The sequence below is a fragment of the Lactuca serriola genome, chromosome 5 (genome assembly GCF_051521515.1).
Source record: "Lactuca serriola cultivar US96UC23 chromosome 5, Lser_US96UC23_V15, whole genome shotgun sequence".
Classification (NCBI taxonomy): Eukaryota; Viridiplantae; Streptophyta; class Magnoliopsida; order Asterales; family Asteraceae; genus Lactuca; species Lactuca serriola.
Window position 1 is genome coordinate 212449178 of NC_136412.1, and position 26208 is coordinate 212475385.

The window sequence follows — 26208 nt, forward strand, 5'->3', positions numbered from 1 at the left end:
ATCACACGTAAAGTTTCCAACTTTACGTGTGGATATTCACCATTATGGATTTTAGGGCTCAAAATGTCTCAAAAGGGTAGATCTAGGGTGAACAAGCAACATGGGGCCATAAAGCTAACAGATCTGAGCTCCTGGAGCTCAATCTTGCCTAGATCCAGAGGCCAAACATCTTATTACGACATATAATGCACATACAAGCTTGGGGATTTGTCCAAGAAAGACCTAAATGAAGTACTAAGCAAAGAATCATGGGGAAAACGGGTTATACCTCAAAGGAACTGTTGGAAGAACACAATAATGCCTGGATGGCTTCCCTTCTTATGGATCTACTTCCTTCCTCCTTCAAAACCTTCAAAAGCACACAACAAAGCTTCAATTCTTCAAAGAACAAGCATAAACGAGGGTTGGGAGCTCTGGGGAGAGAATGGGGGCTGGCCTGGGGCGGATAAGTCGCTTAAATAGGGTGCAAACCCCTGAACTTAGGGTTTCATCCAACAGCTGTGACTCGCTGAGTCCAAGATATGGACTCGCCGAGTCGCCAACTTAAATGTGTCCCGGGTCCCACATCCACTCGGCGAGTCGGACCTATGACTCGCCGAGTCCAAGGCTAAAAGAAGGGAAATACTCAAATAAGATTTACGTACCAGGAACCGGGTGCTACAGACTTTGAGGACTCCAGTATGTTGGCTAGGGGATGTAATTCCTCCTTTTATCTCCTTAATTCCAAAATCTCGTGATCCGCTCTTTTTGAAGGACTATAGACCGATTAATTTTGTTGGTTGTTTGTACAAAGTGCTTTCTAAGGTGCTTGCTAATCGGTTTAAAAGATTCCTTGTCAAAGTTATTAGCCCTGAACTAATGGCTTATGTGGAAGGAAGAAGTATCTTAGATGGACCGCTCTTACTTAATGAAATTTATTCGTGGGCCAAAAAAGTAAAGAAGAAGACTTTAATTTTCAAGGTGGACTTCGATAAAGTTTTGACTTGTTAAGTTGGGTGTTCTTAGATTTGATAATGGAACAAATGGCGTTTGGATGGAAATGGAGGAGATGGATAAAGGGATATCTTGATTATAGTAGAGCCTCTGTTTTGGTTAATGGTGCTCCCACAAATGAATTCAATATTAAAAGGGGTGTTAGACAAGGTGATCCTCTTGCACCTTTTCTCTTCATAATTGCCATGGAAGGTCTTCATATTTCTATGGAAGCAGCGTGCGACTTGCATTATTTTCGGGGGCTTGCTCTTCCTTTTGATGTTATCAATATTTCACACCTTATGTATGCCGATGATGTGACTTTTATTGGAGAGTGGTCGGAGATCAACTTCATCAATCTTAATAGATTGCTTCGTTGTTTTTTTTCTTGATTCCGGATTAAAAGTGAATTTGCACAAAAGCAAGGTGTATGGTGTTGGTGCGAATAATCAAGAGGTTGATAGACTTGCTAGTATATTGAAGTGCGAGCCCGCTTCCTTTCCGTTTACTTATCTTTGGCTTCCGGTGGGGGCTAATATGAAAATCTCTAAGCATTTGAGTCCCGTCATTGACAAATTTCGGAATAAACTTTCGAAGTGGAAAGCAAAATGTCTCTCCTTTGGTGGTCGGGTCACCTTATTAAATTCGGTCCTTAACAACCTCCCTTTATATTTTTCTCTCTTTTTAGGTCACCCTAAAAAGTTATTAATATGTTGGATGGAATTAGGAGACGGTTTTCTATCGGGAGGTGATGAAGACAAGAGAAAGATATATTGGGTGGCATGGGAGGTGGTTATTAAACCGAAGGAGATAGGAGGTCTGGGAGTTGGGTGTCTTGATTTGGCTAACTTGGCACTTCTCACCAAGTGGTGGTGGAGATTGAAAAATGGGTATGATTCTTTTTGGTTTTCTCGTATAAAAGCTATTCACAATATTAAGCTTATTGATGGTAGATCGATTGCCAAGAAGTCTATTAAAGGTGTTTGGTTGAGTATTTCTCAAATCAATTGTGATTTTGAAAATAGAGGTATTAGGTTTGATAATTTTTTTAAAAGAGTTGTTGGAAAAGGTGACAAAACACTCTTTGGGAAGGATCATTGGTGTGGTGATATAGCTTTAAAAGATGTTCATCCTAACCTTTATGCAATTGAGAAAAATAAAGATTGTCTTGTGGTTGAGAGAGTCAATATTATAAATGGGCATATTTCGTCTTTTTCATGGGACTAGGCGAGGCAACTTAGAAGTGGGAGGGAAACAAGCCAGTTTCAGGCATTATCAGATCAAGTTGCTGTTTTCAGGTTTGATGAAGGATGTGACAAGTGGATTTGGGGAGGCGACGGTGGAGATGTGTTTTCGGTGAAAGCTTTAAGAGATGTGATGACTATTTAGTCCAACAATGAGACTTTCGACTCTTTCAATTGGGTAAAATAGGTCCCTCTAAAAATCAACTGTTTTGTTTGGAGATTGATTAAAACAGAATTCCTACTTTCTTGATCTTAGTTAGGCGTGGAATTCATGTCTCGTCTACCTTATGTTCTTTTTGTAAAGAAACTGATGAGAGCATTGATCATGTTTTTTTCTCGTGTTCTTCTTTTGCTATGGTTCTATGGAGATGGCTGGTGAAATGGTCTTCCCTTCTAACGAGGATTCCTAATTCATGTGATGACTTAGTTAGGCGTGGAATTCATGTCTCGTCTACCTTATGTTCTTTTTGTAAAGAAACTGATGGGAGCATTGATCATGTTTTTTCTTCTGTTCTTCATTTGCTATGGTTCTGTGGAGATGGCTGGTGAAATGGTCTTCCCTTCTAACGAGGCTTCCTAATTCATGTGATGACTTATTGAATATGCTTAATTCTACTATGGGGAGCAAAAAAATCAAGAAGCTGTGTTTTTCTCTAGTATACACCACTCTCTGGATGTTATGGACAGTCAGGAATGCGATTGTTTTTAGAAACGAAAGGCGGACGATCATGATTACAGCTGATAATATTAGTTTAACCACTTTTTATTGGATCAAACATATGTCTAATTGTAATTCCATTAATTGGCATGCTTGGAACTCCTCGCCTATTTTGGACTATTTCTTGTAATTTGGCTCGAGCTTCTCGCTTGTACTATTGTTGTTTGTTTGCATTTTAGCTTTAACATAATGCTCGCCGTTTCAAAAAAAAACTTATATTAATATTATACATAATTAATGTTTATCATATTTAATTATGGTAATATTTCTTATAATTAATATTTAATTAATGCTTATTATAAAATCCTAAAAGAAAATTAAATAATAACAATAACCGTATTCGGATTAAAAGTGGATTTGATTCGTAGAAATCACATAAGCATATCGACCAAAAACTCAAATATTTCTCAAAGTTTTTCAATATAACTTTTTTTTCTTTGACATTTACAGTTTATTGATTACTACAACCGACAATTTGATTCAACAATCAATGAAATTAGCAGGAGTGATAAATTAGGTTAGGAGTATTAATTATGAAAGCACCTCAATCGTCCCATCGAACCTCTGGTGGGTCACCACCGTCTTTCTGTTATTTTGATCCCAATTTCTCAAATCCAAGACCTCTTTCATTATGATCGCCAAATCCTAGCACCTGCAATATTTGTTTGATTTCGTGATCTTCGATAAAAATCCCTCGCTAATCTTTGTATTTTTCCGGAAAATTCGGTAATCCCATCTCCAAATACACATTTCAATCTTTGTTCTCTTTTTTTTCTCCAAAACATCCGAGTTTTACGGAAAATCGTGACCCGAGAATCGAGTTATTTCCATTTCAGGGCAATCCAGAAGAGGGTTATGTGTCAAATTCTTCAGACAATTGAGTATTCTTAAGAAATTTGGGATTTTGGGTTGGAATCTTTTCAACTTTAGGTAACTTGCCAATCGGGGTTTTGTAAATTTGTTCATTAGTTTCGATTTTCGACGAAAATTCGGATTTTAGGTAGATGCACTCACTACCATACTCAATCCAATCCGTATATATTCCATTTCTGTAACTAATCTTCATAGATTTTCGGTGCGATCGTTTCCTTCAACAACACCAAAAGTCGGTAAAGATTCTGATCGACAACTGTTTGATCATACCACGTATATTTGAAGTCAATTATTCGTCTTTCTTTTAGCTCGAAAGATCAACAGTAATTTGCCCAAATCTCATTAAAAAACACACAAACGCCCCCTGATCATGCCATTTCGATTATCCCATATCGCATTCTTTCAAGCACTCATGTTAAATCACATTAGCTGTTCTACCAAATAATGTAGAACACATCGAGTTTCTTTTTTCATCGATTCCTTCTGGAGCTGTAGTAATTTCCGTTAAGAACAATCGATGAGGTTCTTTAACCTTATGGGGAATTCCTTTGGGTGCTCTGCATCTGGAGAACGCCTTGTTTCCGCTGCAAGAGATGGCGATGTTCAAGAAGCCAAAGCTTTGCTTGAATATAACCCTAGACTTGCTCGATATTCCACTTTTGGTGTTCGGAATTCCCCCCTCCATTACTCTGCAGCTCAAGGCCACCATGAGGTATCAATTTCTTTAATCTCGTAAAAATCTATACATTCAATTACGGATATCGATAAAAATTTCCCTTTCTTTTTGGTTTTAGATTGTTTCTCTCTTGATCGAATCTGGGGTTGATATCAATCTCAGGAACTATCGTGGACAGGTTAGGATTAATCTATTAATCATCTCTACAAAGATCGTATTAATACTTTAAAGATTATATCATAAGTTTGTTGTTGAACAGACTGCTTTGATGCAAGCTTGTCAATATGGTCATTGGGAGGTTGTTTTAACTCTGATTCTGTACAAAGCAAATGTAAGTATTCAAGTAACACATTTTATTTCCTAAAAAACATATTTCGATTTTCAATTTAAGAAATTATGATTAAATTCAGATCCACAAAGCGGATTATCTAAATGGAGGAACTGCACTCCACTTAGCTGCTCTAAATGGACATTCAAGATGCATACGGATTCTTCATGCTGATTATATCCCAAGTGTTCCTAATTTTCTTGAACTTGTGAATAGAAAATCAAGAATGGAAGAGTTTGTGTCAGAATTGGATGAAGGGTATGTTTTTATAAGAAATCTTTTTGACTTTTTTTAATGGGATTTGAATTTTTGGATTTTGTTGATAAATAGATCGGTTTATAAGACGATTAATAGAGCTGCTGATGGAGGTGTAACTGCTCTTCATATGGCAGCATTAAATGGACATGTTGATAGTTTACAATTGCTCATTGATTTAGGGGCTTCTGTTAATGAAGTCACTGTTGAAGATGGAACTACAATTGATTTGATTGGTAATTTTTATTTATTTATTTATTTATTTTTATTTTTATGTTGGAATAATTAGATGAAAGAAATAGCAATACGTTTGTTAAATATAGCATTCTAGTTTTGTTTCTTTTGATTAAGGTATTTTGAGTTATTTATTTACTTTTTTAAATCGTTGAAATACTTAATTGATTAAAGCGTTATAGTTTGATTTTTTTTTTGGGTTGATCTCAAAAAAGTCGTTATATTTTGTGATTTTTACGGATTAAACCTCGAATTTATTTTTTAACTGAAAAAGACCTTGTATTTTTTCATTTTGTCCAATCTGGCCCTTTTAGTCATTTTTTTTTCCAAAAAAATTGAAATTTTTGAGGGTTTTTTAGAGAAAAACTAAGAAAGTTGAGGGTTTATTTGGAAGCATTTAGAAGGTTGAGGCTTTTTTTTTGGGAAAAAAAGTACAAAGTTGAGGGCTTTTTCGGAAAAAATGAAAAAATACAAGGTCTTTTTGTGTGTGTGTGTGTGTGTTTTTCCGAATTAAACGTCAACTTTATTTTTTTCCTGAAAAAGACCTTGCATTTTTTCATTTTTTTCGATCTGGCCCTTTTAGTCATTTTTTCCCGAAAAAACTTTTAAACATGAGGGTTTTTTCAGGAAAAAAATAAAGAAGTTGAGGGTTTTTTTGGAAATAGTTAGAAGGTTGAAGGTGTTCTTCGGTAAAAAGAAGACAAAGTTGAAGGTTATTTCAGTAAAAATGAAAAAATACAAGGTCTTTTATGAAAGTAAAATGATGAAATGAAAGTACATTGCTATTTTGTGTATCTAAAATTGATAAAAAGTTGTTTCTCAGGTGCAGGAAGCACACCTCTCCATTATGCTGCTTGTGGTGGAAATGCACAATGTTGTCAAGTATGTTTTTTTATTTATATATTTATTTATTTCAATTGAATGTGATTTTATTGATGATGAAATATTTTTGGCTGATTAATTGATATGTGTTTTAGATTCTGATAGCTAAGGGAGCTTCTCTAACTGCTCAAAATGCAAAAGGGTATGTATTTTTTTATTTTAATTTTAATTTTTGTAATTAAGGTTTTGTATTTTTCTTTTTTTTTTTTTTTTTTTTTTTTTTTTTTCTTTTGAAGACTTTGTACTTTGAAAATTTTAGTGTTAATCTAATAAAAACCTTATATTTTGTGTTTTTTTCTGGATTAAACCTCCACTTTTTTTTTTTTTTTTTTTTTTTCTAAAAAAGACCTTTGTATTTTTATATTTTTTCCAATCCGGCCCTTTTAGTTGTTTTTTTTTTTTGAAAAAACTTGTAAAATATGAGTGTTTTTTTGGAAAAACTAAAAAAGTGAAGGTTTTTTTCGGAAGGGTTAATCTAAAAAAACCTTATATTTTGTGTTTTTTCCAGATTAAACCTCAAATTAATTTTTTGCCTGAAAAAGAGCTTGTATTTTTTTTTTCCGAAAAAGGCCTCAACTTTGTATTTTTTCTGAAAAAAACCTTCAACCTTCTAAATGCTTCCAAAACAAACCCTCAACTTTTTTACTTTTTCTCGAAAAAACCCTCACATTTTACAACTTGTTTTGGCGAAAAATGACTAAAAGGGCTAAATTGGGAAAAATCAAAAAAATACAAGGTTTTTTTCAGACAAAAAAATAAATTTGAGGTTTAATCCAGAAAAAAACACAATATAAGGTTTTTTTTTAGATTAACCCTTTCAAGAAAAAAAAAAGAAGATAAAGTTGAGGGTTTTTTCAAAAAAAATGAAAAAATACAACCTCTTTCTCAAGAAAAAAATATAGTTGAGGTTTAATCTAGAAAAAAACACATCACATTTTGACCCAAAAATTTAGAAAAAAACCTCTTTTATCAAATAAACCCAAAAATTTTCTTAGTTATAGCATTTTCTATAATTTGGTTGATTTTTCAAAGTACAAAGGTGTATAAAATACACGAAAGTACGTATCATTTCTTGGATTTAATCTTTTTTTTTTTTAAATAAATAAAAATAAATAAATAAATATTTTGACTTTTTTTAGATGGACACCTTTAGCCGTTGCTCAATCATGGCATAGAGACTGGCTAGAGGAAGTCTTGACCGAACAACCACAACAACATCAACCGATTCCTCATTCTCCATACTTGTGTCTTCCTCTTATGAGTGTTGTCAAGATTGCAAGGTAAAATTAATTCCTTTTTTTCTTTTTTTTTTTTTTTAAATCTTGTTGACTTTAAAAAGTCAAACCCTTGACCTATTTTCATGGATCTTGAATCTTGATTCGTCTTTTTACAGAGAGTGTGGATGGAGTCATGATTCCCTTTCCACTTGTACGGATCCTTGTGCTGTTTGTTTGGAAAACAAATGTGCAGTTGCTTCAGAAGGTAATTTTTGTTTTTAGCTTTTTAACATAAAAAGGTCTTGAAAATTGAAAAGGGATAATGACGTAAATGCCCTTAAGTTTGGTAGAAATTTTCGGTTTTTACCCTTTTGTGTATTTTTGGTTCATTAAAACCGAACATTTATGTCTGACTTAAAGGCTTTAATGAACCAAAAAAGGACAAAACCAAACATTTATGCAAAACTTAAGGGCTTTATTGAACTAGAAATACACAAAAGGGTAAAATTGTAAAAAAAAGGTGCAAACTTTTGGCTTTAATGAAACAAAAATATGAAAAAGGGTAAAACTGAATATTTCTGACAAACTTAAGAGCTTTTATGTCATTAACCCAATTTTGAAAAAGCTATAAGCGGAGCTTTTTCATTTTCATGTTGCTTGTTAATTAACAAGCTCTTTCACATGAGCTTTTTCAGTTACTGTGTGGGTCCCATATTTTTTCAAACCAATTATAAATTGACAACTTATATAAAGAATTCATAAAAGATATTAATGAGCTTTTTTTTTTTATTTTTTATATTTTTTTTATTTAAGGCTTTTTAATGAACAACTTCCACTAAAAAGCTTTCCTATTGTTGATGCACTTACTAATGATGTGGCAATGACACAACACAACTATATTATTTCAATAATTTTACAAATGCCACGTGTCCACATCAGCAAAAACTTGCACCACATCATACATAAAGATTAAGAATTTCAAAATTTCATAAATACAAATCCACATCACCAAAAAATCGAGCCACGTCAAATGTATAGTTAAGAATTTCAAAATTTCATAAATACAAATGCCACATGTCCACATCATATATAAAGCTTAAAATTTTCAGAATTTCATAAAATCCAAATGCCACATGTCAACATTAACAAAAATCGAGCCACATCATAAGAATTTCAAATTTCTTAAATTTACAAATGCCACATGTCCACATCAGCAAAAAAATAAGCCACCTCATATATAAAGATTAAGAATATTTCAAATTTACAAATACCATATGTCCACATCAGCAAAAACTTGCGCCACGTCATATACAAAGACTAAAAATTCCAAAATTTCATAAACACAGGTTGTTGTCACGAATTCTGCACACGATGTGCATTATATCTTTGTTCCACAATCACCGCCGCCACCACCACCACCACCACCCAAGGGCCGCCAGGGTCCATCCCGTGCCCGCTCTGCCGCCAAGGAATCGTATCATTCAAAAAACTTCCGGCCACCAAACCACTCCTTGGGATGCCACGAACAAGCTTACCACTATCATTTTTCACATGCACTTCATTAACAGAAGACAATGATGACATGGCACTCGATACAACTCCACTATGTAAACCCGAGTTTCCTTCACCACTTCGGTCTTTAAGCTGCCAAAAGTTTCCATCAATGAAACTGAGTTCTAGTCTTTGCATGGGTGGATCAGATACTAGCCCTTCATTGGTTCGATCATATACAAGATCGAGTTTTAGGAGATCGAATTCAGAAGGGAGAAGATCGTGGTTGTGTTCTTTGAATCATTCTGTAGAAACTACTGCTGGATTCTAAGAAATGTGTTTGATGTTTTTGTTTTTTGGTTTTTTGAATGAATATCAAGTTTTTTGGTTTGGTTTTTGATGATTTGTGTTGTTGGGTAAAGTTGGAGGTGAAGTTGCCAATTTGTGATTATTGTTAATGATGATAATTTATTGATGTGATTGAATTTGGTTTGGTATCATTTGAAATGGTAGATTATGTTTTTTTTTTTTTTTTGAATGTTTTGGTGATTGTTTTTGATGAAATATGTAAAGAAAACTGTAAGATGGGATCTTTTTCGATGCAATATGAGTTGGGGTTGGAGGAAAATTCAAAGTACGCCATAGCATATTTGGGAATTGGAAGTATATTTAATGCAAGATTTGTGGTACATAAACCCCGAAAATTTGATACATGACATGAACTTGACATACATTTTCTAGAAATTTATGTTTCATGTTTATTCGTGTCGACATATGTTTTAAATTCGCGTGTTAAACACAAATTTATCTATTTAAATATGTATAAAACACGAAATAAAATTGTATCATCACGTGATATGCATAAACACATACTAGGTGTACACCGTGCAAAGCAGTGGCAAAAATTATTGTTGTTTCGATGAATGGTTTTATTCAGAAAATATTATTTAACTATTTCAATGACTATAAATTTTGTCTGATATGTTAGAAAATTTCAATCCCCAACCTTTGGGCAACCATCATGCTCACGTTAAAAAAGAAAAAAAATTAATTGAGGTTTCCTTGCTTAAATATTTCCGTTGATTGTTATTTACCATAATTAGTTTTTGTTCATTAAATGTGAGTGGTTTGTACATAATATATTTGTACATTAAGTTATCAAGCATGTATTTCTTAAATTTCAAGAAAAATTAAATATGCTTTATAATATAGTTAAAATATTTGTGAAAATTCATGTTTTTCCGTGTTGACATATGACACATATAGACACATTCGTGTTGACACATGACATGCATAAACACATATATACAAATTCATGTATTTCAAGTGAAATGTGTGTATTTGTGTACTTTTTTTTTGTGTTTTCGTGTAACACGGTTAAAAACGTGTCTATTTGTGTCAATTCACGTGTCACAAGAATTTGTTAAGTGTCGTGTTCATGTTTGATATCCAAAACATGTTTTATAATTTTTGTTATGTAAATTAATGTTTAACAAGTATATACAACACATATACACAACATGCGGACAAAGGCCCATCTTCCACCAAACTAATGGATAACGGACATTCAACATTGTGTTGAATATGTTCCGAAACATTTGCATACATGAGATTTCTATTTTGTAATTTCTCCAAATCTATAGATAAAGTTGTCCCAATTTTATTTTGCGGAAAAAAGTTGAACTTTTTGGCCATTTCCTAATTTGTACCATAATTTCTTTTATAGTTTTATTCCATTTAAGTCATTGAAGTATTTGATTTGGTCCTTTTTACAAGATACTGTTGGTTTCACTTGTAAAATAAATAATAAAAATGGTCTTTACGATTGCTTTCTCATAATTTTGGTCCCTAATTTTGTAATTTGTTCTGAGTTTGGTCCCTGATAATATTTTTTCTTGCAAAATTCTTCTGTTTTTTATACATAACTATTAAAGTAAATTGTAGAAATTATCCATGTGTTTATATCTTTCAAGCCAACACTAGACATACAACTTTTCTTGCATGTTGAATTTATAACTCTTGGTATGGTGAATGACATTCCTGGTGGACTAATTTTGCTTAGTGATCTTTGCCACCCAACTCAAATACAAGCCTACACACTCTATTTGTTCACCCGATAATACCTATTGAATCCATATGATACATTAAAGATGTGTGGAAGTGGTTGTGATGATGCCACCGGTGGAGAATTAGTTTGCTTAGTATACACATTGTTGATAGATTTCATAGATGCTGAGGAAATTATCAAATTAATAGATTTATTGTTTAGATCATCCATCACTGTAATGCCACTAGTTTTTCAAAAATGTCAAATCAATTTTTATAATTATTTATGTATCAATGCCGTATCACTCATCTTTCAAAAGTGGCTACCACATCTACAACTAATTTATATATTTTAATATTTATCTTAAATATTAATAATTAATAATTATGTAGTAACAAATTAACATAAAATACAATTATTTAGTGATACAAACATTTAAGTAAACATATATATACACTACATAGCTTATATAGATACTGCACGTGAAGTCAAAAAACACAGGTTAACTTTAAAAAAAAAACACGATTCATAAATAAATAAAGAACACCTAATTTGAGAAGATGGTATCCCCTTGATTTTGAAGATGACGACCTCATGATTCTTTTTCACTTTCCGTAATGGTGTCTTATAGGCCAATCTGATGGACGAGTAACACACACATGCTTATGGTGTTATATACAGAGAGAGAATTTATGTTCGATGAGTGAAACAGTTGGAATTACACCTTGTGGGCAAGTTATAGACCTACATAGATTTAGTTCCTTAAATTATAGACAAAATATTATATCCGTCATACTACATGTATTTAATTCTGGGGACAGGTCATGTTATTATGGAAAATTTTACGATACATAATATAATTGTACCTAACACTTAAAAGCATTACAAAATAGGTTGATGGCGAGATTAATGGATTATTTTCCGACATTCTCCCACGAATGACTATGTATGTGTAACGATCATAAAATCTCAACCAATTTAAACTTTTCAAAAACAACTTGATTTCATAAAATTATTACAAAAAGGTTTTCAATACAATTATTTCAGAGTATCCCCAGAATCACATCACAAAACACAATCATGAGGAGCGGTACGATCACGCCTTTGCCTTGCCACGGTCTCTTGAAGAACTTGAAAAACATTAAACCACAACTGTAAGCCCGAAAGCTTAGTGAGATACCCCCAAAATACCAACCACATATACCATACACGCATAACATGCCATATCATAACAGAACACAGAACAACCATGCACTTCGGGTCTATTGTGTGACTGGTCCGCCGTACCGGCCAACAGTCCACCTGGTCCACCCTCCGAGTCTAGCCACATACATCGAGTCTACAATGTGATTGGTCCGCCCGCACCGGGCCTTCAATCCACCTGGTCCACTCTCTGAGTCTACAGTATGACTAGTCCGCCCGCACTGGGCCTTCAGTCGGCCTGGTCCACTCTCCGAGCCTCGGCACATCTGGTCCGCCCTCTTGGGGCCTACAGCCTATCCGGACCGCTCGCTGGGCCTTCGGGATAACCGGTCCGCCCTGGGTATGTTGGCCTACAACATAAAGCAGGTCCCGCCTCAACCCAACCCCAGTCCAACAACCATGTGCACATAAACATTCAATCATATAGCGTATCACATCCAATCAAACCGATCTAATAGATCACATAGCATAACATCATCCTAACCAGGATACCGACCTAACCGGGTCCCTAACATATACCATCCTAACTACCATGATGCAACATAGCAAAGCAATAACATAACAACGATACCCGGATCACAATCCGATAAAGGGTCGGCCTTGGTGCTGTAGACCCTGTTGATATAGTGAGGATAACTCACCTCGCAACTGCCGACCGAACAGATAAACCCAAGCTGCTCCGACTACTGATACGATCTCCAACACTGGCCAACACCAAAACTCTAAACTCAAAACAAAAGCCAACAATTACCAAAATGCCCCTGGAAATCAACTGGTCAACCCTTGGTCAAAGACAAAGTCAAAGTCAACCCCTAACTGACTCTACTCGCCAAGTCAACCCGATGACTCGCCGAGTCCCCATGCACAGAACTTCCCCAACCTGCGAATCAACTCGCCGAGTCACCCCGAGACTCGACGAGTCCAACAACTCTGAGTCCTTTCACACTCGACTCACCGAGTCATCCCTTGACTCACCGATTCACAGGTCAACCAGAAGAAAGGTTAGGACCTCACGACCAGACTCGCCGAGTCCAAAAACAGACTCACTGAGTCCAAGGCTATCTGCAACCAACTCGCCGAGTTCCTGACCATATTCATCCAACTCGTCGAGTTGTTCTTCGAACTCGCCGAGTTCCAGCCTATCTTCAAGAAACTCGCCGAGTACACCTTTGTGACTCGCCGAGTGCCTCTAGATCTGAATCCATACAGAGGCTTTCCAAGCCATGCAGTTGATCCAAAACGTAGATCTACCCTTCTACAACCCATCCATCACGTAAAGTGGCAAACTTTACGTGAATCCAAAGAGATCTAGGCATTTTACACGCTAGGGGTAGGGTTTGGGACAAGATAGCTTCACCAACACTCAAGAACAGGGACTTTAATGCTCTCTAGACCTCCTCCATTCCAGATCTGAGGTAGCAACCTCAGATCTAACTTCCAACTCACAAAACCAAAAGCTGTTCTTTCCAATTGCTCCAAAGATGATGAATCTAGAAGAATGACATCCCAAGAAACGAAATAATACCTCAAAAGAAAGCTCCAACAGAAGAGAATCTGAATCCTTACAAAGCCCCTTGCTCCAAGCCTCTTACCTCTCCAAGATTTCTTCCAAAATCTCTTCTCCAAGGTTCAAAAGCTCTTAATCCACTCACAAACGCGTCTTAGGGTTTTCTGGACTTCAAGAGAGGGTAAAGAGGCTGAGGAGAGGGTTTTATGTCCTTTAATTAGGGCTCATCCTCCGAAATTAGGGTTTTCTCCACTCAGCACCAACTCGCCGAGTCCAGCCGACAACTCGCCGAGTTGGCCACTTAACACGCGACCAAAGTCGCGACCCTACTCGTCGAGTCCACTCATGGACTCGCCGAGTTGCCCTCTCACACTTACACTTTTAGCCCTTCAACTCTACTCCTGATATTCCGGGATGTTACAGTATGTGTTTATTATTTCTTTGGGAACATCAAATTCATCTTGTTTCATATTAATACTAAAAGCATAAAGTCTAATGTATCATTTTAAGAGACATGTACCCTTACTAATCATACTTTAGTGCTTCATACGAAAATTTAAATTATTTTAAGCCAACTAACGTTTGAGTGGTAATGTCGTACACTTTTCTATATCGAATCTAAGTGTGCACAAGTTTTATATATGCAAATTACATATTTTGAAGGAATATGTAACACTTGTTTCCCATGCATTTTCCTTTTGAGTTTAATTATAATTTTTCTTGCAAAATGGTCTTACGCCGGGCGTATGGTGCCTTCTACGCATGACATAGGAAGGAGTATGGATGTGGGGGCTTAATGCCCTACACAGGGCATACCAGGGCCCTATGCAGGGCGTAGGTGCGTAGTATCCAAACCCTAAATTTTTGGGTTGTGGCCCTATTTAAGGACCTTAACTCCTTTATGGCCCTCTCTATACTTAACCTCTACTCCCCCAAACATTCATTTTGAAACCCTAATCCATTGTGAGCTTGTTTTGATCCTTTTGAGTGTTTTCGGTGCATTTTGTATCATCATGGATTCGTGTGGCTCAAGCTTGAAGATCCAGAGCTTTCATCTCATTTGCCAACTTCATAAGTAAAAAAGTTCTCACCTTTATGATTCGTTGGGTTAGATCTAGGTTAACTTGTTGGTTTGCATGCTTCTAGTCCCATGATTTTGGTTCTTATGAGTAACAACTAATCTAGAGCTTAAGGTTATCAGTTCTTGTTGTTTCTGAGGTTTACATGTCATAAAAATGGGATCTTGGTTTCTATCTTTCAACCATGCAAGGTCATTAGAAGATGATATGCAACTAGGGTTTGGTCTTATGCTCCATTAAGCTATGCAAAGGCATAAAGTCAGGAACTTTATCACTCAAGACGTTTATTAGGACCAAATCTAAGATTTATATGGGTTTTCTTTACAGATTAAGAGCTAAATGGAAAATAGAGTTATCAGCGTCTACGCGATGCATAAAATAGGCTACGCACAGCGTAGCCTTGATTCTTTGCGATTTCTGCTAAGCCCTCTATGTGGGGCATAGAGGCATGGTGTACGCATGATGTAGCACCAGAAGGCATGTTTGGTCACTTTGGGACATTAGGTCATGTTTAGAAGGGTCTAGCCTTGGAAGGGTAAAATGGTCTTTTACCCTAGAGAGAGAAAGTATGTAATAGACCATTGATTATGAATTATCACCTTAATTGTTAATTAGGGTTGTTTTGGATATGTTTAGTGTGAGGAACTTTTGTAGCAACAAATCTCGAGTGTGAGGTTTATCTGACTATCGATTGATGTGAGTTTTCTCACTATACTGTAAGACACTAGGTGTCGTATGTGCTTGTTGTCTTTATGACTCTTGATGTATGCATGTATGCTTGTATGCTATATGTATGTGGGATGAAATAGACCTGTTCGGTTGAAAATACCGATTGAGTTGAAATAGACTTAGGGGTGAAATATACATGGGGTGAAATAGACCCGTCCGGTTGAAAAATACCGATTTAGTTGATATAAACTCAGAGGTGAAATAGAGTCGGGGGTGAAATAGACCCGTTATAGCTTTGAGATGATATGTATGTATGGTAGGCAATATTTTGGGGAACTCACTAAGCTTTGTGCTTGCAGTTTATGTTTATGTTTTAGCTACTTCCGGTTCCAAAGGGAAGATCTTGACGTGATTGCATCGCATATAAAAGTTTTCCGCATTTTATGATATGATTTGTACTCTGATAACTAGTCTATACATTATCACACTTTGATGGGTTTTTGAATAAATGACTAGTGGTAATGATTGACTTAAAAACAAAAATTTTTACTTAGTATTTATAGGACGTTACAACTTGGTATCAGAACCTTGGTTTGAGGGATTTAGACACACTTTCGAGTGTGTCTGAACTCGAATTGAGGAATTGGTAAAACTTTTTAAAAGAAAATGATTTTTAAAAGGGAGTCTTATAGAAGAAAAGGGATGTGATGCGTGCAATCGATTGAGCTTAAGTAAGTATTTCCCAAAATACTCATACATGTTTTGTGATTGATGTTTGGATATGAGTATATAAGCATTGCATGCTAGATTACGGCTAAGGATCTGCTCATGGTTGCATGATAGAATGTGTGTGATAAGTTGTGGTGTTTTAGCTTAACCATCGACATAGATTTATCAAGCTCTCATCAACATATGGTACATTACGCTGAATCATGAAGCTTTAAAGAAGAATATAAGGGCAAGAATGGGTTGGTGCCTGTGATAGTATATGGTACATAGACTAACTGTCGGCATAAAGTTTCAAACTTTTATTAGTGTGTGGTATATCACAGTGAATCATTAAGTTTTGTTAAGAAGGTAAAGGAAAGAATGGCTTGTTTCAGTCACGATGAGGTGGAATTAGTGTGAATCATTAACAAGTGTAACTCATCAACAAGAAACGTTTTGATCCTTGCATCACAAAGTTTAGTTGCAGTCTAGGATAAAAAATTCACCGTCGATTCATTTAATATGGTACAAGACAAAATAATAAATAATATAAGAATACAAAAACAGAGTTAGTCAAACAAGGAAAAATAATATACAACCTTTTTCAGAGGCTCTTTCTATAGCCTTTTCAGAAATTTTTTTGCGTAGCATCATCAAAGATAAATCTTTTGAAATAACCACTCATTAATTAATTTTCTTTATTCGAGATATCTACCTTCAAATCTGGATATAAAAGAAAACACAAGTAAAGATAAACTCATTAGTACACAATACATCTCACTATAAATCAAGATTGATGAAGCCATTTATCATTGAAATGTTGCAGATGGACTCTAAGCTTCATATTCATCAAGAGCAAGAGAGAAGAATAGATAATTCTTTGTAAAAAAAGAGTTAACTGACTCAAATCCATGAAACCATTATGTCCTCACGATCAACAAAAGCGCATTTGAGGTTTTATCTGGTTATGAGTCAGTAGATGAAAACAAGACTTATTGCATTGATGGTTTCTCTTTGCATCCATAACAGTGAGTGGAGGAGAAATAGGGTACTCACCAGAAAAAAGAGGACATGCTGTCACTCTTTTTCTCAACACCAAGAGTAGTGAGATCTTCTTGGATGACTCCAGTTCTTACGAACTCTGAAGGAAGGAGATGAAGATAAATCTTAGATAAGCCTAAAAGGTGAATAAGAGTGAAGAGAGAATACTTGTAAATAATAGAAGCAAAGCTTAAGAAAACTATGTAAAAAAAATCTATAAAGATAATAAAAGCAACATTTGTTTTTGGGTTTTTGAGAAAGCAAGCACAAGCAATGTTAAATAAAAAAGTTAGAAAACAATTAAGTAATTGAAAACATGCCAAGATCTACAATCAATTTGTTTAAAGTCTTCTTGTCTAACGCGTTTGTGAAAATGTCAGCCAACTAATTAGTGGATGGAATGTAGAACAACTTTACTTTTCCCTTCTAAATTATGTCCCTGATGAAATGATGACGGATGTCAATGTGCTTGGTATTGGAATGATGCATTGAATGGTACTGGTGTTGTTGTAGTAGATGGGAGTCTTTGAAAATTTAAACCATAATCTAAGATTTGACTTTGAATCCATAGGATCTGACCACAACACCTGACAGTGGCTACATATCCAACTTCAATGGTAAACAAGCCACTGATGTCTGCTTTTTGCTGGACGAACTTACTAGTCTATCTCCTATAATCTGTGCTCCTCCTGAATTACTTTCACGATTAATGCCACAACCATCATGATCAGAGTCAGTGTATCACACCATCTTGAGCTCAGAATCACGAGGATACCATAACCCAAGATCGGGTGTATACTTTAAACATATAAAAAAAAATCCTTTTTACAGTAAGAAGATGATATTCCTTGGGGTTGGCTTGATAACGAGCACATAGTATAATAGCAAACATAATTTTAGGGTGAATGGCAGTAAGGTAGAGCAACGAGCCTATCATTCCTCGATACAAAGTTGCATTCACATCATCACCATTTGGATCAGCACCAATAGATGCTGATGAGGACATCGGGGTCATTGCCGGCTTGCAATCAGAGAAACCATACTTATTAAACATATCTGCAATATAATTAGCTTGACAAAAAAAAATTCCATCAGTCTGTTATTTAGCCTACAAACCCAAAAAAAAGTTAGTTCACCCATCATGCTTATCCTTAACTTCTTAGCCATGATCTCCACGATTCTAAACTTAGCTTTTCATCAGTGGATCCAAAAATGATATCATCAACATATACTTAAGCAATAATTATGTGAGATCCTGAATGCTTGATGAACAAAGTGTTGTCAATCTTTCCTCGTTTGTATCCACTTGCAAGAAGGTAGCTCACCAATGTGTTATACATGCTCTAGGTACTTGCTTTAAACCATAGACAACTTTATCAAGATGATACACATGATTTGGTAACTCTTCACTTTCAAACCCTAGTGGTAGTTTTAGAAAAACTTATTGTTGAAGATCTCCATGTAAGAAGACTATCATGATGTCCATTTGATAGGCTTTGAAGTTCTTGAAAGAAGTAAAGGCAAGAAAAAGGAGAATGGCTTCAAGTCTGGCAACAGAAGAAAATGTTTCATCATAGTCTAACCCTTCTATGTGACAAAAAAACCTTAAGCCACAAGTCTAGCCGTATTTCTAATTACAATCCCATCTTCATTGAGAAAAAGTTTACAAACACACATAAGTTGCTACTGAATCTGCTACGAGTGAGAATCTTAGAATTTACATCTCCAATAATTTGAGATTTAGGATGATCTTGAAGAATTCATGAATTAGAACTTTCATTCGTATTACTTTGAGAAGAGTCTTCCTGATTGGATGGTTTAGTTTCTTTAGGGATGACAAGCTGATCTTCAAAGATAGGTTGTGAGCTGATGATTTGAAAAACATTAGGAACAATAAGCTCAATCTCATTTGGCAAAAAAAAATCAGGAACAAGGTCTAAAGGACTGTAAGTAAGTTCATTTAGAATTGATGAGGGATGATCAAATCGATCATGATTGAATGAGTCTTCATCGAAGGTGACATAAGCTGTTTCTTCAACAATTTATCTAGAATGATTGAATACTCTGAAAGCCTTGGATACACTTGAATAACCTAGGAACACTCCTTCATCAACTTTAGCTTCAAACTTCGAGCGCTAATCTCTTTGACTCAAAATGTAACAAACACACCCAAACACATGAAAATAAGAGATGTCCGATTTCCTTCCCTTCAGTAGCTCATAAGCAGTGTTCCCATGACGCTTGACAATGATGGACTAGTTTTGGGTATAACTTGTTGTATTGACAACTTCAGCCCTAAATGACAAAGGAAACCCAACTTCAATGACTATAGTTCTTCTAGCTTCGATGATAGTTTTGTTTCTTCTCTATGCAATACAATTTTCTTGGGTAGTTCTAACAATAGATAGGTTCTAAAAAATTCCTGAGATTGAGCAAAAGTCTTATAGGGAGGAGTTTCTAAATTCAGCTCCATGATCACTACATAGCCGTCTGAATTTATGATCATAAAGAACTTCCCACTGCTTGATGAGAGAAATGATTTCATCAGCATCATGACTCTTCCTTCATAAAAAGACTACCAACGTAAACCTTGAAAATTCATCCAAAATGATCAGAGTGTATTTCTTCTCAACTCTTGACTTAACAGGAACTAGTCCAAAAAGATCCATGTGAAGAAGATGAAGAGGTTTGATAATAGAAGAGCAACACTTTGGTTTGAAGGAAGACTTGGTTTTCTTTCCATTTTCACATGTTGAGCACAACTTATCTTTGCCAAGCTGCATTTCAGGAATTCCTCTTACAAGCTGATCCTCTAAGATCTGTGATATGTTCTTGAAATTCAAGTACGATATCCTCTTGTTCCACAACCAATTTAGATGAGACTGGACATGAGATAAAAAGCAACGATGAAGAGAGTTGCCAGCAGAAAACATATCTAAAACATAAATGTCACTCTCTCGGTTTGCAGTCAGAACAATGACATTCTTTTGATCAACAACCTTTCCTTCTCTCTTGTTGAAGAGGACTTTATAGCCAGCGTCACACAGTTGGCTGATTGAAATGAGATTATGCTAAAGACCTTTCACATAAGAGACATTCTTGAAAACAATAGAATTACACTTGATGGATCCATATCCCTTTCTAGCTCCTTTAATATTATCTCCATATGTAATAGTCGGATCATCCTTCTTTATGAAATCTTTTAGGAGACACTTGAGTCCTGTCCTATGTCTTGAGCAACCATTATCTAAATACCGAATATGTTCTTTATCTTGAAACTAAAATATACAATAAGCCCTGAAACAAAAAAACATATATATATATATATATATATATATATATATATATATATATATACACACACACACACACACAATATAACAATCATCAGGGAGAGTTTAACGAGTTTCCCCTTTTTATCCACTTATCATTAGGAATCATGATGTTGTTAGCGTGAACGGAGTTCTTTTTAAAAGTGCACTCGCTGACTTTGTGAGAAGCATCGCCGCGTCAATAACGAACTTTGATTCCATGATTCTTTCCTTTAACAATAAATTTTGATTTCTTTTCCACTGTTGAGTCCAAAGAACTTTGACAATTTGATTTAAGAGTTCCTGTTTTAGTTCTAGAATAAGAAATTTCATTGATGGTATGCTCAGATGATATGTAACGCCCTATCCCTAATCGTTTCCCATTTGGGTGTGGGTGACGTAATTTACATGATCCGGGTGTTCGGTTTGTGTTTTTAGAGGGAATGAGTATTTTGGTAAAGTGTCAGCTTGGGATTTTATGGAAATTGGATTTTTGTTTGGGAAATATTAAGGAACGTATGATTTGATAAAAGCGTTGAGCTTCTCGTTACCTTTTCGCAGATATAAGGATCGTCGAAATCGGATTTATAATGAAGAAGTTATGGGCTTCAAACTATTTTAGGGTTTAAGGGTAACCCTAGTATGCGGGGTATACATAGGGAGTACGCGGGGCGTACACTTGTGTAAGCTTATCATACCAAGAAGGAATGATCGTGAAGCCTTAGCTTTGTACGCTGGGCATACTAGGAGTTTAAGAAACTCTAATTTAAGTGTGTTGCACCCTATATAAAGACCTTAAGTCTTTGAGGCTGGCCTCATTACCAGCCTCCATGCCTCCTAAACCATAGAAATTGAACCTTAGACTGCATATTGATGTTCTTGAGCTTTTCAGAAGGATTTGGTGGTTATTTTTCCCTTTGTGAAGGGAGTGAAGAAGATTGAGGGTGCTTGCTTAGTGAGGAGTTCATAGATCCAGAATCATCACCCTTTTTGCAAGACTTTGGAGGTATCAAGTTCATACCTTGGGTTGTAGATGTCTAGATATCTTTATGCCTTGATTTGTTATGTTTTTGGTCCCTTTTTGGGTTGTTTTTTGAGTTAACACGTTGGAAGGACTTATTATTTTGGATTTGAGCTTATTAGGGGTTCCTTATGCATAAAAGTGCCAACTTTATGGGGTATTGGGTCTCATGCATGCATTAAGTCATATATTAAGTCCTTTTTAATCTTAGGAGCTTCATTTAGGCATGCATGAACGTAAAGTTAGTAACTTTACGTGATAAATCAATCCAAGGAATTCAGATCTAGGTTATGGAGTAAAGTCAAGTACGCTGCATGCACGAGCTAAGTACTCCCTGCGTACTTAGTAGAGTGGGATTCAGATCAATTGGGTTTTGGTTTGGGCCATTCTTGTGGGCCCACATTTTTAAGGCTTTGTTGGGCCAACTGATTTCAAGTGTTTTTATTTTGGGAATTTTATTTGGCCTTGGGTTAAGGCCATGGAAGGGATTTGGGCCCAATTTGGAAAATTAGGCCACGATTGGGCCTTGTATGATTAATTGGTTTTTAAACCTTTTGGATAGTAGGTTTGGGCCTTAGTCTTGGACCAAACTAGATAAGGGGTAAAATTGTTTTTTTACCCTAATTGTGGGATGATAGTTATGGATTGGAATCCAAGTATTAATTGGATGTTTTTTTTTAAATTGATAGCTCGGATTTGTTGGACCAACAATCATCGATTTATCAGTGTGGTTTAACAGTTTGAGGCGAGTTTCCTTATGGAGTTTAGTGGGTCGAAGGCACCAATGTTGGCACATGGTTTATATGTTAGTATGCTAGATGTCTACATTACTCTTGCATGTATTATGTGATGGTAGGCTTAACGGAAATGGTCTGATTCCAGGTAGGGCCTTATGAGTATCTTGTATGCTAGTTATCAGTATGTGTTTTTATGCTTACTGGGCAAGGCCTGATGCCGGGTGGGGCTCGATGACTGTATAGTATGAAATGTTGTTTGTAATTATTGCATGTGCTAGTAAGATTATATAATTATATGATTATATGTTTATATGATTATGTGTGTAACGGGCGGGGCTTGATGTCAGGCGGGGACTAGTGATTGACAGATCTATAATCCGAGTGGGGCTCGACGCCGGGCGAGGCCCAAGGATGAGCTAGGCTCGATACTGGCCGGAGCCCGACGTAGGTCGGGGGCCCATTATATGTTGATATGTGTGGTATGTGGTACTTTGGGGAACTTACTAAGCTTTATGCTTACGGTTTTAAGTTTATGTTTCAGGTACTTCTGGTTTCATCGGGTAGAGTTCGGGATGGTTGCAAGGCACGCACCATACAATTTCACATATTGTGATTTACTTTAATTATGATGATGTAATGATAGAATTTGACTATCTTGGTTTTATAATAAGGATATGGTTTACTTTTCATTAATTTAAAAATGAAAATTTTTGGGTCTTATAGTATTGGGACGTTACAAGTTGGTATCAGAGCCTTGGTTTGAGGGATTCATTCATACTCTCACGTGTGTCTGAACTCAAACTGATGAGTTGGAAAAGTTTTTGAAAATGAAAGAAAAATGATTTAAGAAGGAAAAAAACAAGTTTTCTAAAACAAGAAAGAGTGTGGTGCATTCAATTTACCGAACTCAAGTAAGTTTTCCCAAAATACCCATACATGTTTTCTGATATGATTTGATTTATGAATTTGTGAATTGCATGCTAGTTAGGGATAGGATCTGCTCAGTGTTTTCATGATAGAATGCTAGGAGATATGACTTGTATTCCTATTGTATGAGCTTGTAGACTTGCATGCTTGTTTTGATTAGTCAGTTCTAGATTGGCTTGATATGTGATGCCTTGTAGCTTAGGAAGCATGGGATGCTAGATTGGATATAAATTGTATGGATAAGGTAGTAGGCAGCGAGAGTAAAGGTTCCTAGCATGAATTGTGGTGTGTGAGATTGGATGTTCCTTGGTTATTCTATGGATTGGAGTGCTACTGCACGAATGCTACTTGCTTTGTGCTTGGTGGGACTTTTAAGTGATATGAGTTAGCTGTTAAGTGAATACGTTAAGTCACATGTAATAAAGGTTGAATAATCTCAGAGTGATATATTTGACCTTATTGTGCAGCTCTTGTTTCAGTCTAACCGTTGTAGGGATGAGTCTTGTACTCGAAGGATTATCTAAGCTTTATTGCATGTGATTATGTTCCCGAAGTAGTTAATTGAGATTATGAGGAGTTCTCCAGTAGCTAATGGCAGGGTGAGGTCGGGAACCTAGGAAAGCCTAGGAAATGCCTAAGTGGATTTTGTTGCACTGTTTAGCGACTGCTTGGAGTACTAGTTTGAGAAGGTGAGTTAGAGGATTTAAGATGATTCTTGAGGAAGTATGGATAAGTGTGGAAGGTAGTATTGGGCCCATACTACTGAAAGCACAAGATCCATACTCAAATCAGGAAGAGTCTTGGAGAATGCAGGAAGACCGTGGGATGAGGATTCTTGGGTATGTTATGATCTTTTGCATGTCGTCTTGATGTATGGAGTTGTGCACTCAGGAAGGGGGTTCAGGTTCGGGTTATAATGCAGGTGCAGGTGCTGAGCCAATTGATGAGCGCATACGAGAGTTCATCTTATCGGAGATTACCCACGATATTCTGGAATGGACTCCTATGATCTTTGGTTCAGTTAAGGAAGGGATTTTGGAGCTATTGGATGGTCGTCTCTAGGCCTTTTGGACGGAGATTGTAATGGGCATGGGCTTCTACAGATGTGGAAGGGTTGGCCACGTCAACCGGGATTGTCCTCGGGGGGTGGGGGGGGTGGAGTCCGTATGTTTTCACTGAAATCAAGTGCGCCACAAGAAGGCCGACTGTCAGATGTTGAGGGGTGGAGCAGTGAGTGCATCTGCTCCGGTTTCTTTGAGGATCTTTGATGGCCGTGAGGATGGGGCAAGAGCCCCAGCTGGGAAGAGCCGTGGATTACAGTGTCAGCCGAAGGAGGTTAAGATTACTTCAGGTGTTATTGCGGGTATGTTATCTTCTGCTTTCTTCTTGGCTATTATCAAAAATTTATATTGCATTGGAATTTTGCTTTGGTTTGGGTAAGCGATATCTCGGGTTGGTTCTCTGCTAGTGTCTGGGTTATATCATCAAGGATTGTTATATGCCATTCTGCATGCCGAGAGCCTTTAATGAATCATTAGTGGGTCGTACCTTGTTGAGTAGGTTTCACTATGTTCGGTTGCTCTTCCGGTTCTTTGATGGGATCAATTCAGGGGGATTGTTTGAAAGATCTGATGGGTTTTGGCCATAAGAACATCCTATGTGCTCATACAAACCCTAATGCTTGGATCTAGGTTTCTCTATTATACATGCTATTCATCCAAGACTTTAAACCCTAGATCTAGCACATGATAATCAATATTAACATAAGAATGGGTTTAAGATATTACCTTGATTGTTATGTAGCAATAACAATCTCAAATCCTCCTTGTAATGACTTTAGAAAGCTTAGAGTCACAAATGTCACTCCTCTAATGGTTCACAAACACCAAGAGAAAAGGAGAAGAGAAGGAGGCTGCCCAAAATGTGTGGAAACCCTAAGGATCTCATTCACCACGTTTTTGGGGCTTAAGGGTCCTTTAAATAGATGTAGGCTATTAGGGTTTTGAACTAGAAACCCTAAACTGACTGCTTAAGCCTTAAGCAACCCATGGACCCTTCTTTAATAAGCCTTGGACGATTTCTAATGGGTTTCCCCATAGAATTCATCCAACCTTATATTATAAGGTAATCCATAGCCCAATTGCAATTATCTTATAATTACAATTCCAGTCCCTTAAGTTTAATTAATCTCTTTTAGCCACAAACTTAATTCTTATTAATTCTTGACTAATATTAATTAAACAATATGATTTCTCCTTTAATATATAATTCTCATAATATATTAATAAATCATAATTAATCCTTTCTCTCCATAATTCACCCTATCAAGTTGCTTTGATGAAGGCAACCTAAAAGGACCATGCACCATCGGGTCAAGTACATACCAAAATAGTTATGGACTTAGACACTAATCCAACAGTCTCCCACTTGGATAAGTCTAGTAACTATTTTGCGTATGACTTCAGATCCTGATATGCAATCATAGCTTTCCAAAGCCGCTGTCAACTCTGATCTGATCAGATACGCGTGTCCTTTAGATAAGGGATCATATATTCCTCCATTCTAAATATCGTATAGATATGAGACATGAACTTAATCATTCTCTCTATAATATTTCCCGACTTCCGATTTATGATGACTGACAACAGACTACAATTGAACACATCAATTTTAGTCCCGTCTTGGCCAAGCGCTTAGGTGCCATCACTAAATTATCGAGGGGCCCAAAGATATCGCTTTTATCCTACTTTGGATAAAAGGAACGGATAAACTTTGATTCAATGCTTGCTTGCACTCACTTACCGAATCACAAACAACAATATGTTTTATGACACCAAGTTACTGGTGCGTTTACATATTATCAATGTGCAACCGACTCGCAAGATACAACTCACACATCTCGGTTTCAAGAATATACAATATTATCATCTCACCAATCACTCGTGATACAATTCATGAAGTGATCCAAGTGAGCGTGGGTTTGATCCAATGCTCAAATCATATATATATATATATATATATATATATATATATATATATATATATATATATATATATATATATATATA

General features: G+C 36.1%; 2 protein-coding genes across 2 annotated transcripts; both read left to right on the forward strand.

Moving 5' to 3' along the window:
- The first annotated feature begins 1022 nt into the window (after window positions 1–1022).
- On the forward strand, window positions 1023–1364 carry LOC145050144 (putative mitochondrial protein AtMg01250). The gene has a single exon (XM_078998439.1). It carries the CDS (start codon window positions 1023–1025, stop codon window positions 1362–1364), a length of 342 nt encoding a protein of 113 aa, XP_078854565.1.
- Window positions 1365–3463: 2099 nt separating this feature from the next.
- LOC145053529 (E3 ubiquitin-protein ligase XBAT32) lies at window positions 3464–9390 on the forward strand. The gene is made up of 10 exons (XM_079001580.1): window positions 3464–4519; window positions 4602–4661; window positions 4743–4814; window positions 4894–5069; window positions 5142–5302; window positions 6124–6182; window positions 6278–6324; window positions 7322–7462; window positions 7576–7664; window positions 8746–9390. The coding sequence occupies exons 1-10, from the start codon at window positions 4325–4327 to the stop codon at window positions 9219–9221; spliced, it is 1476 nt and encodes a 491-aa protein (XP_078857706.1). The 5' UTR covers window positions 3464–4324; the 3' UTR covers window positions 9222–9390.
- The last annotated feature ends 16818 nt before the right edge of the window (window positions 9391–26208 follow it).

Coding starts and splice junctions, on each gene's coding strand:
- LOC145053529 (XM_079001580.1), top strand. CDS start 4,325: ATGAGGTTCTTTAACCTTATGGGGAATTCCTTTGGGTGCTCTGCATCT. Junction 4,520..4,601: donor CAGCTCAAGGCCACCATGAG/GTATCAATTTCT, acceptor TTTTGGTTTTAG/ATTGTTTCTCTCTTGATCGA. Junction 4,662..4,742: donor TCAGGAACTATCGTGGACAG/GTTAGGATTAAT, acceptor GTTGTTGAACAG/ACTGCTTTGATGCAAGCTTG.
- LOC145050144 (XM_078998439.1), top strand. CDS start 1,023: ATGGCGTTTGGATGGAAATGGAGGAGATGGATAAAGGGATATCTTGAT.